Raw genomic sequence first — 11659 nt, 5'->3', positions numbered from 1 at the left:
ACACAGCATCCTCTAGATTTGCAAGTTTAAACAACAAATTGAAACAATAAACTTTATTTTATACACATACATAATACATAAATATATAGATATGTAAATAGCCTTCTTCCTAATAATCTTTTTACAATCAGACGGGGAACGGCTGCCCCCTTAATCAGCCAATCTCCATGATCTCCATCTCCATTTTCATCGTCACCACTTCAATACCGAGATCGTCTCCCAAAACAACAACGAGCTCTAACAGTAATAATATCCTCTATATAATATTCATAGGCTTGCGCAGTAACTTCATGATATGTTTCGTTGCAGTAAGTCTTCTGACCGTATAACATAAATATATAATATATTGTATATGCGGTGTATATAGTATATCGTAGCGATAATCTCGCCCTAACATGTATACATAGATCGTATGCAGGAATGCTGACACTGATATGTATCGTTCTCAAACTTAAGGGCTAGTGGGACAAGGGGAGGAAACCGAGTCCCCGATCGGTTCCGGACTTACGTGCGTGCGGGCGCCTCCTCAGACCTGAAAATGTTGGTTGGAAAATAAGAAATCGATTCTACAAACGAAAAGGATTACGGGTATACAACCAAAAAGGATATGAGATCTGTGGTGTTATTCTGTGGCTACAACTGGAATCGTGTATATATTTTGTCTCATATCAATTCTACTAAAAATACATACATAAGTATTAAGTAAGATATATAATTAAATTTGTATCACAATACGAATTAGCGAGAACTTAGGCTACGACTACAACAAAGAAACGAAAGAGCTGTGAAAAATGTGTGGTGTGTGCGTGCTGAGCGAACGTGTCAACTACTACGGTGAACAGGCGGCAAGAAACACAAACAGATAGACAGACGTGGAGCCGGCCGATTACTTACGCACACGCCTTGGCTTACGAACTAGGTAGAGTTAAGAAGGGGCTAATGCTAGACACGCCGTAGCCAGGAACGGGACCAACATTTAGCAGTAGGTGTATTACAAGTGTAGGGGGAGATTTACAGGATTACGCAACACCGAGGAATACGTAAAAATGCGATGGCCGAGCGGAGAGTGGTCGTTGTGGCAAGCCGGAGAAAGCCTTGGGGAAAAGGTATCGATCTTAGCCGCAATACCTTATTGCATCTACTTGGTCTCCACGGGCCTGTTGGCGAACAGCTGCTCCACAATGTGCTCGTCGGCCAGTGTCGAGGTGTCGCCCACATTGCGATCATTCACAGCTATCTTGCGCAGCACACGACGCATAATCTTGCCGGATCGCGTCTTGGGCAATCCGGGCGCATTCTGAATGACATCCGGCATGGCAAAGGGTCCTATGCGCTCGCGCACCATCTTCTTCAGATCCGAAATTAGCTTTTGGTCGAACTCCTCGTTCTCATTTGGCGTAATAAAGCAGTAGAGGCACTCGCCCTTCACGGGATGCGGACGGGAGACCACGGCCGACTCAGCCACACGAGGATGCTCCGTGAGAACGGATTCTACCTCGGCGGTGGACATCAGGTGACCGGACACGTTCAACATGTCGTCCACGCGGCCGGTGATCCAGAGATAGCCATCAGCATCACGACGGGCACCTGTTTAAATAAAATGTAATACACAATTAGTACATAAGAGGAAAGTCTAAACCAATGTTTACATTTGATACTGGTGTACTTTTAATACAAAAACACATTAGCCAAACTTACCATCGCCAGTGCAGTAGTAGCCAGGGAACTTGGAGAAATAGGTGTCCTCGAAGCGCTCATGGTTGTTATACAGGGTGCGCATCATTCCAGGCCAAGGTTGTGAGAACACCAAATAGCCCTCGCCCTCGCCCTTGATCTCAATACCACACTCATCCAGCAAAGTGGGCTTGACGCCAAAGAAGGGGAATGACTGTAATACACAATGAGAGGCAACAAATTAATTCAAGTTCGGGTTTGGTAGCAAAAGGATTACTCACAGCCGAGCCCGGCTTCATGGGTGTGGCTCCAGGAAGCGGTGTGATGACATGACCACCGGTCTCCGTTTGCCAGAAGGTATCCACAATGGAGCATTGCTCCTTGCCAATGTATCGATAGTACCAGAGCCAGGCCTCCGGATTAATGGGTTCGCCCACGCTGCCCAAAACTCTGCAAGATAATATTAAAATACAATAAGAAAAGGAGGTCTAAGTAAAGAATAATTTGTCTTTGATACTTGTTAGTAAGCTATATAAAAATATGTGGCAAAGTTCTATATATTTAAATTCGCCAAAGGAACCTACTTGAGTCCGCTCAGGTTGTGCTTAAGCACGGGTCCCTCGCCGTACTTCATGAGCGCTCGGATGGCCGTGGGAGCCGTGTAGAACTGTGTAACCTTGTACTTATCGATGACACTCCAGTAGCGATCGTTTCCAGGAAAGAACGGGGTGCCCTCGAACTGCAAAAGACAGACAATAAATGTGGTTAGTTGGAAATTCCAGACCCTTAAAGACAACTAATCAGACCACTTACAATCACTGAAGTGGCGCCATTGGCCAGCGGTCCGTACACAACGTACGTGTGTCCAGTGATCCAGCCCACATCGGCGGTGCACCAGTAGATGTCACCTGGCTTGTAGTCAAAGACAATCTTAAAGGTGGTGGCCGCATACAGCAGGTATCCGGCGGTGGTGTGGAGCACGCCCTTCGGCTTGCCGGTGGAGCCGCTAGTGTAGAGCATGAACAGCGGGTCCTCGGCGTCCATCCATTCAGGATAGCAGGCCGGCTCCTTGTCCTCCATCTCCTCGTGCCACCAGTAGTCGCGATCGTCGGTCCACGGTATCTCCGCCTCCACATGATCCGGTTGGCAGGGAGTGACACGCTTCAGATGCGATACCACGATGCACTTCTCAACGGAGTGGCCCAGCTCCTCCACCTTCTCCAGTGCGGTGTCGCACAGGGCCTTCAGGTACAGGGGCTTCTCACCACGCCAGGCTCCATCCGCCGTAATCAGCAGCTTGGCCTTGCAGTCAAACATCCGTTCCGCCAGGGAGTCCGGTGAGAATCCGGCAAAGACAATCGAGTGCACGGCGCCGATGCGGGCGCAGGCCAGCATTGCGATGGGCAGCTCCAGGATCATGGGCATGTAGATGGAGACACGATCACCCTTGCGGATGCCATGATCCTTCAGCACGTTGGCAAACCGGCAGACCTCCTCCAAAAGCTTGCGGTAGGTGAGGCCCCGGGAATAGTCATCGGGGTGGTTGCCCTCCCTGCAAATAAAGAAACACGGCCATGAGGAAACACATATTGCATTCTATAGTATATGCTTATAGTATTTACATCGAGCACGCGCCGGTGGCGTTCGCAAATGAGTGCCATGTACCGGGTGTCCCCCACAATTGGGCTAATTACCCCGGCCATCACAATTGGATCACTTACTGTAATTCGAGGCTTCCTAATTGCCCCGACGAAGACTTAATTCGATTCTCTGCACTCAAACATAGCCACCTAATTTCAAAGTTTTCTATATCTATACTCGCGGAGGTAAAAATAATAGCTTTGCAATTTCAACAATTACTTAATAGCTTTAGCTATGGTAATTTAATATCATCTGGTTTTGGTATATTTATATTTTACATAAATCCATCCGCACATCAACTGCAAAAAACAATGGATAATGGGACTAAAAAAAAGTTCGTATCTCTCTGAAACATTTATTTATTAACTATGTTTTTTTTTAAGTTCAAATAGTTGTTCGCTTAGAATTAAGTTATAACATTTTTGCCGCAATTGTTCTTAAAGTAGAAACATTGTAGAACTTTATGTGCCTTTCCCTTTTTGTTCTGAACTTGGCAACAGAACCCAATGCCATAAACCGACCAAATGTTTTATATATATATTCTATATATATTTATATGAATGTACAATAAGCATTCAACAGGCTGTTAATAGTCTTTGACTAACTACACTAGGCACTATTAAAATGTGCACCTTGCAAAGCAATTATTATTAAAAGAAATATAACCAAACATTTATTGAAGTAATTTTTTGAGCAATCAAGTCCCTTACTAAATTGAATAATTTTTTAAACTTTTCTAATGACCTCTTAGTTCGCATACAAACAGCACTCACTGTCAATGCTTCCCTAATTGTTGCTATTAAATGAATGAATTTAGAATTTAGCACGAAATGTGGATATGTAAAACTGATCAAAGAGCTTTGCAAGCTTTTCGGGTAAACAAAAATCGTGACTGAGCTAAATCGTGAATGATTTCAGCGCTCAAAACGGATATAAACACTTGCGACACGAAACTGAAATGGGGAAAGCCATTTTCCATGGCACATTTTGGAGGTCAAGATGGATTAGCACGGCAGAAAAACAATAATAAACTAACTGGGCTAAAACCAACGACAGGTGTCTACTGCTATATGTATAGACAATCAGCAGGGTCTGTTTGGAGAGTGTAAATCATTGTGGCCAGGCGATAAGAATTAGCCTGGCAATAAAAGCACATTTATTTCGGTTTCCGAAGAGAAAGCAGGAAGCATTGGGAACAAAGCTCTCTTGTCGTGACGTTTTCGGGGTTATTTTGGAACCTCTGACTAGTCTGCACCGATCAAAGTTCACCTTTGGGGGGTGACTGTGGCCTTATTGGTAGGTGAGTGGGGCTGTCTCGGACTGTTTCGGGTGTGACGACTGGGCCAACTGCCGCGAAATGTCATTCCACTTGAACGAAATACTTGTTTATACTCGCTCTTGTCAATTAGTAAGAAGGCAAAAATAAATCAACTACGCATTGAAAACACCGTCGAAAATCAATGACTCGATCTTGGTATAACTCTAATGAAAATTATGGGTAATATAACTGGGTAATCACGTTTTATAACATTATTTATACGTCGAATTGAATCAAATTGTATGATTGAAAAGGATTGCCTTAATTAATTTTAAGTTAAACCGAAAGCTAAAATTCCATTTTTTTAAATACCCTAAATCTTAATTTAAAAATTCAACATTATGCACAATGTAAATTTGTAGAAATGTTTGCTAAACAGTTTTATGGAAATTGTGATACCTCCTCTATTTAGAGATAACGGTTTTCCAAACTTTAACGAAAGTAGAGGTGACTCCCAAACTTTACCCGAATTTCGTAATCAGACGACTGGCAATAAGTCACAGTCAAGGCCAAGTGCTTACGGACGTCCTCTCCTATTATCAGAACCGAGCACTCATGATTTTGGTGGAGGCTTCTCCTCCGACGCATGAGTAACCAGAGTTGTGGGAAAAAAAGTGGCGCGACGCGAGTGTATTAATTTGCAATTTGGAGAGGTAATCGGCCCACTTGCCACCTAATCTTGTTGCCGGATCGCCAGACAAGAAATTTTCCATGCCGCCTTGGAAACACCTCACATCGAAGAGTCGGAAGCCCGATCCCGCTCACCTCTTGACCACAGCGAGACGCGTGGCCCGCTGCCGTTATCACAAATCAAAAAATATGCTAAAAGCAGCCACTCTCTTCACACGCGTGAACGAAAACAATTATGGAGGGGAATGGTAAAATTAAAAATAAAAAAAACTACACCGCTAACTTATCTTAATAACAATAGCATCAGCTGTTGATTCGCGTGTCATATAAATCGCATCGAATGTTTTTCTTTTCCTCATACACCGAAAAAAAAACTTAAGCCATATTGACAATAAAATTAATATTTGTTAGTAATATATATATAAAGAGGTATTAATTAATTTTAAATTTATAATATTTTTAAAACACATGTATACTTTTTTATATGTTTAAACTTTACGCGTAAATAAATTATAATATTTATATGGAATACAATTTTACCCTTTTATTTAGTTGAAACATAATTTAATTTCTTTCTGTGCTTTCTGCTCCCTCTGCTCCCTCGCTCTTTCTCGCACGCGTCTCATTGTCTGGCTGTGCCCTACAGTTTGAGAGCCATTATCGTACGATGCTGATCTTCAGAGTTTGTCTAACGATCATTCGATTTTCTCCAAATTTCGTAAATCTTTGGATTGACAACGAAGACAGCGGCTTACATAATTAACAGGGAAGGGATGGGATGGGCAAAACACGTTTTTTCGTCCAAACTGATAAGAGTGGCAAAAAAAAAAAATTGAGAAATGCTTAGACAGCATTATTCTATGCTGGCGCTCTCTCTTCAGTGCAGGTAAGACATCCACATACACAGTCCATTATTTCTGTCGCTCTTTTTCCCTGTCTCTGTCTGTCTGCGGTCTCTAATTGGTGGTGCGTGAATCAGAGGATGTGATCGCGTGATTTTCTTTTCGCCCAGTGCAACTCAAACTGTTTTGTTACCTGGATTGAGATTATTTATGTTCCTGTCTCCGATTCTCCTTCCTTTACTTTGTCTACTTTTTCCTACACCCTTTGCCCAGACACTGTGACACAGAAATGGAAAATAACAAAAACAGAAAGAAAACAGGAGGAGACGGAAAATAGCAAAATGTTTAACGCAAAGACGCGCTTCGATCAATTTGAATAAACAATTTGCGCGCATTGTCAAATCGCTTACATAATAATGCCCGGCTTTGGTGTGTGTTTAATTCAATTTAATTTTGTTGCCATCGAGTCTCGAAATCCGTTTGCGTAAATCAGTTCGGTTCAAAACCGATTTATTCAAAAATCGAAAAGAGATGTAACATTTCAAGATCAAAAGGTAAAAATCTATATATTTCGAAAAGGTTATCAACTGATCTTTGGAGTTACTATATATGAAATTGTTATAATTATTATGTAGAAATGATTATAAGTCTCACGCTAGATTATACAAATAAATAAATGAAAATATGAGTAACAATTTCACACTTAAAATCCTCAATAAATCTTTAAGTAAGTTCTGGTTCAACTCAATAATTAATTATAGTGATTCGAGTCATAGATTTATTCTTGCACTAAAGATTTGAGTCATTTGAATTTTTTGTGTAGCTGACCCACTTTATTTTAGATTTGCACCTGTTCCAAAAGAGTTTGAGGGATCTAGTTTTGTTCAACTTTTGCTATCGCTATCTGCCCAATAAAAAAAACGCGGTGCAAATAAAGTTTAAGATTTTGTTTTGCCTTGCTTTGGTTTGCAATAAAATTATCTGAAACGGCCGCTCGAAAAGCGTTAATTATTACTCATTACGTGCACGGTATTTTTTCTGTCTTCTTTTCCCCAGTTATAGTTTTTATCTTATCGCAGGGACAGTGAGGACAGATTGTGTGCTGGGATTAAATAATTCCAACAAAAAAGAATGGGAAATAGCACGGAATAATGATAGGTTAAATGTAACTTTGAGCCATAGAATCGTAGAACCCAAGGTGGCTGGAAACTTACTAGCAATGACCTTGTAATTGCCTTTCAATTACCTGACTTTCATTTGCATTTCCCTCGGGGCCCCGAGATCAGCCCCTTAGTGATAACCCCGAGATAAGCTCATTAGCATTAACATTTGTTTAACATTGTGCTTTTTTTCCAGCCTGACGCACGGTGAACTTTGGGTCTCAAAATAAAGCGAATCTTCTCGCGCAACCAAAACAACAAAGTGCTTATTTCTTCCAGGCCATTCAATTTAATTGCGTTTTGAGTGGGCACTCAAGAATCTTATATAGTACTATATAGTGCTGAATTCCCGGAGACCTAATCAGGGGAAGGGAGTGTCCGTTGTTTAATAGGCGTCGACGGAGTATGTAGATTGCACAACAATTAAATTTGCACTTCACAGTGGGAAGAACCTGAGACTATTATTTAATATTTACATTCGTCTGTGTTAACTTTAAGTAACGTCGCGTAAAGAAGCAACCATAAATGGGATGGGGACTTTAATAATGGAACAAGGGATATTGAACTTTAGTTGGAACTGTAAAAAATTAATTTCTCCCAAGCAATTGGTTAGAGTATATATTTAAAAAATAAAAAAAAATAAAAATTAAACTTGTCACATCTGCAAGTTAAAAAGGATTTAATGACTCAGTAAGCTTTGTTTTCAATTTAAATGCTTACTAATTTCCTTAAATTGGTTTATAATTGACTTAAATAAAAGAGAGATATAGGAAGTATCTTAAGATATTCCCAAATTTTCAATTTGAATGCTTTCCTTAAATTGGTTCATAATTGAATTAAATATAAGAGATGTATATAACTTTGCGGTAAAACAAACGTTTGTAAAAACGGAAATATAACAGACTAAAACAGACTCTGTTTTCAGACACATCGACCGGTTTAATTGCCAATCAATATAAACTGCATGGACAAACAAAGAAATACCACTGCAAAGCTTAAACTTGGCCGGGTCACCCTGTTACGGCGAGGTCTCGAAGCGACAAATGACCCTGACATTGACCCAGAGCGTTTAGCAAAACTGCAGGTTGAAAAACCCTAAACAAAAATCCCCCGAAATTTGCCTTAAATCGGAATGATTAGAGTCACTGTCACATTAGGCATTCAGACGATTAAGTCGCAATCAAAACAAAAGTAATTGCTTAAATTAGCTAGAAACAGAATAGGAAAACAAAGAGCTACGTCCTTCTCTAAACAAAAATCGATGGCAACAAGGTGAGATGTGCCCTTGAGTTCGCATCCTTGCAATAAACACGTACGTACTATCATCTGTTCGCCTGTGATGGTTCCTGCGCAGTAAATCCTGACCGAGGTGGAGGAGCAGGAGAGCCCGAACCTGAACCCGATCCCAACCGAACCGAACCCACCTTATGCACGTCACGAGGCGAAAGTTTCATAACCACAAGAAAAATCAATACTGCGTTGTCCTGCCAGCGAACCACTTTTGTTTTCATGCGACCTACGATACCCAGAAGGGGAGTGGGCGAGGAGGAGGACTCACCAGTAGTAGGCTATTTGGTCGCCCAGACCGTTGCGGACATTGCGATCCAGGAGATTGTAGCACAGATTGGTCGAGGCGCCCTCCATCCACTTAATCGAGATGGGGCCCTTGGAGATGTTGAAGTTGTACTTGAGGAACTTCTCCGGATCGGCGGGGGTCTCCCAGTGGAACTGCTTGGCCACACGTGACCAGAACTCGGCCGGATTGTCCAGCGACTCCTGGTAGAACTTCTGGTACTCCTCGAAGCTGGATATGTAGGCGTTCTGGCTGATGGCCGGATTCGGATCATATATTGATTTTTCCGCTGGCATTTTGTCGGTTCTGTTTGTGTTTTTGTTCAATGCTTAGGTACTTTTTGTTAAAGATTCTCCTGAAATTATCCTGCTTTGCAGTTATCCTTAGCTTATAGTGTGTATGTGCGGGGTGTGTGTTTTTGTTATTAAATTTCTGGGGTAGGTTCTCGAGCAGCACGCGCTTCTCGCACCGCACCGAATGAGTTTTTTTTGAGCACTGACCAGGTCGTATGAGCAACGCCAGAGCTTTTCGCCTCTGTCGGGCCAGCTTTCGGAGGCGAAAGCTTCGGCGGGCCCGCTCTTTCAGTTCAATCATTATCATCATTCACCAGAATCGTGCAGATTTCTAGGCGCGACTTGAGACATCCTTATCGCTGTATGAGCACGGCGTAACTTTCCAGAGAGGTGTGTCCATCATCAATCAGGTGATGGCGATGCCCGTGGCGTGTGCCATTGCCCGTCTCGGCAACAATTTTTTAATAGATGTATGTGTGTTGCCAAATCCAAGCACGCCGTTCCAAGCTGATCCGTATTATCACCAGGAAATTGAGTGCTCCTTAGCCTCTCCCTCTTTATACTCTCTTGATCTATGAGTGAGTGTTTCGCTTATCTTTTGAGTGATTCCGGGCAGGTTTCTCTTCGGTGGGCCTTATCGGCTAGAAGGTTTCCATGGGGGAGCAGACTCCGCCTGGAACATTGCCACCCGCAGGTCAAGACGCCCGATTTAAATATAATATTTGGCTTTACTGTCGATTCTTATTTGTAACAAATGTCAGAGCTACAACAACGTGTGGGGTGGCGATGAGTTTTGGTGTGTGTTTTCGAGTGATAACAAATGCTGGGTCTCTGCTCGCTGATCGCTGGCTGGCTGCTGGCTGCTGGCTCGGTCTAGTGATCGGCACTGCCTTTCACAAAGTCTTTGTACTGTTCCTCGGTCATAAGGCTATCCAGCTCCTGGGGATTCTTCAGGTCAACCTTAAAGAGCCAACCTGCAAGGAGATGTACATTTTTATCACAGAGATCTAAAAAGGCGATGTGTGTTGTTTATCTTACCCTTTTCGTAACAGCTGCTGTTCACCAGGGCCGGCGTGTCCTCCACCTGAGCATTCTTCTCCGTCACCTTGCCGCTGACCGGCGAGTACACCTCGCTGGCCGCCTTCACGCTCTCCAGGGCCCCGCACTCGTCGTTCTGCTTGAGGTCTGTATCCGGTTCCGGCAGCTGGGCGAAGACCACGTCGCCCAGCGACTCCTGAGCGTAGCTGGAGATGCCCACAATGGCCTTGTTCCCGGACACCAGCTCCACCCACTCATGGTTGTTCGTGTAGCGACGTTCTGGAAGAGATTACGGATTACAGTTTGAGGGTCAGTGCTTTCACAACTGCAACTGCTGTGTTGCATAAACCATAGAATAAATTACCCGCGCTCAGCAGGCTGCTCAGGTGGAAGCCGCGCCCCTGGAGGGCGGCAAGAGGCGTGGCGCGCAGCTGGCGGGCCGCCTGGAACCCGATCCGTGTCAATTTTGTAATGAAAACCATGCTTTTGCCAGTCAAAAACAAGTGATTGTGTGATCCGATTCCGGGGCTGTTTCGTTGACAAGTGAGCGGCTTCAAAACACGCTCGTTACGTTTAGTGCTCGGGGACGAAAATCGTAGCTCGCCTTATCGCAAAACCAATTTCTTTTGAACTTATTTTGACCCGGGACTAAAATCGAAATCTTTTTTTCTTTTGTTTTTGTTTTGGTCGCTGAGTTCCACAGCTGTTTTTAACATTTTACATCTGACACGTCTGGAATACAATTATACACCTTTATCGAATTCTTATGTAAAATGTAAAATTCAATAACAGGCTGCTCTCATTAACAGAATTCTCTCTCGATGGCTGTCGGATGGATGTTAATTAACAGAATTCTCTCTCGTGTGTCGGTCCTTTTTAATAATATATCAATCTATTTTCTATGCCCATCAAATTAGCGCCGATGAGTAAGCGTTGAAATGGACCGTTGGGAAAATGGAACATGGAGGGATTTATAAATTTTTAATTTATTTCGTAAGTAAGACAGTAATTTAAATAAAATATAGTTTTTAAATGATAAAAATTAATTAACTATTGCTCGGTTTGAAAGTATTTGACAATTGAATATATTAAAAAGAAGCATGTGAAAAATCATGTTTTAGGGATTTTCTAATATCTCGGATAATCCAACGCGTGCAGCAATACCCTATATGACAATATGAAGAACATTTCTTGTAGCTTTATCGTACCAAGTTTCAATTTTTTCAAATCGTCAGTTTTTGAGCAAATCTCATAACAGCGATCAAACCTCGGGGTCGGCTCCATATAAATAGGGCATCTATAATTTTAAGGCTTATAACTTCGATTTACAAACGCGTGCACATATGCACGGTACATAGGATTACTAGAGGAAGTTTAACGAATATTTAATGAAAATTTCAATTGTTTTTAACTGTCGGATTTCGAGAAAATCGAATAACAGTGGGCAGTGTATTTGGGCTAATAACTAAGGCGCGAACTGGAACCAGATG

The 11659-nt window shown here is 42.4% G+C and overlaps 2 protein-coding genes across 2 annotated transcripts; both read right to left on the bottom strand.

The window, feature by feature from the left end:
• Positions 1-24: 24 nt before the first annotated feature.
• On the bottom strand, positions 25-9955 carry AcCoAS (acetyl coenzyme A synthase). The gene is made up of 6 exons (XM_020960260.2): positions 8824-9955; positions 2488-3226; positions 2259-2413; positions 1956-2124; positions 1699-1888; positions 25-1587 (listed from the first exon to the last, which is right to left on the bottom strand). Exons 1-6 carry the CDS (start codon positions 9132-9134, stop codon positions 1139-1141), a joined length of 2013 nt encoding a protein of 670 aa, XP_020815919.2. The 5' UTR covers positions 9135-9955; the 3' UTR covers positions 25-1138.
• ppl (glycine cleavage system H protein, mitochondrial) lies at positions 9840-11063 on the bottom strand. Its single transcript, XM_020960262.2, has 3 exons — positions 10534-11063; positions 10170-10448; positions 9840-10105 (listed from the first exon to the last, which is right to left on the bottom strand). Exons 1-3 carry the CDS (start codon positions 10649-10651, stop codon positions 10005-10007), a joined length of 498 nt encoding a protein of 165 aa, XP_020815921.1. The 5' UTR covers positions 10652-11063; the 3' UTR covers positions 9840-10004.
• Between the last annotated feature and the right edge of the window lie 596 nt (positions 11064-11659).

Source organism: Drosophila serrata, unplaced genomic scaffold (genome assembly GCF_035046125.1).
Source record: "Drosophila serrata isolate PLE 108 unplaced genomic scaffold, ASM3504612v1 contig_272, whole genome shotgun sequence".
Lineage (NCBI taxonomy): Eukaryota > Metazoa > Arthropoda > Insecta > Diptera > Drosophilidae > Drosophila > Drosophila serrata.
Note: the sequence above shows the minus strand (reverse complement) of the source record. Positions and strands in the feature narration are given on the sequence as shown.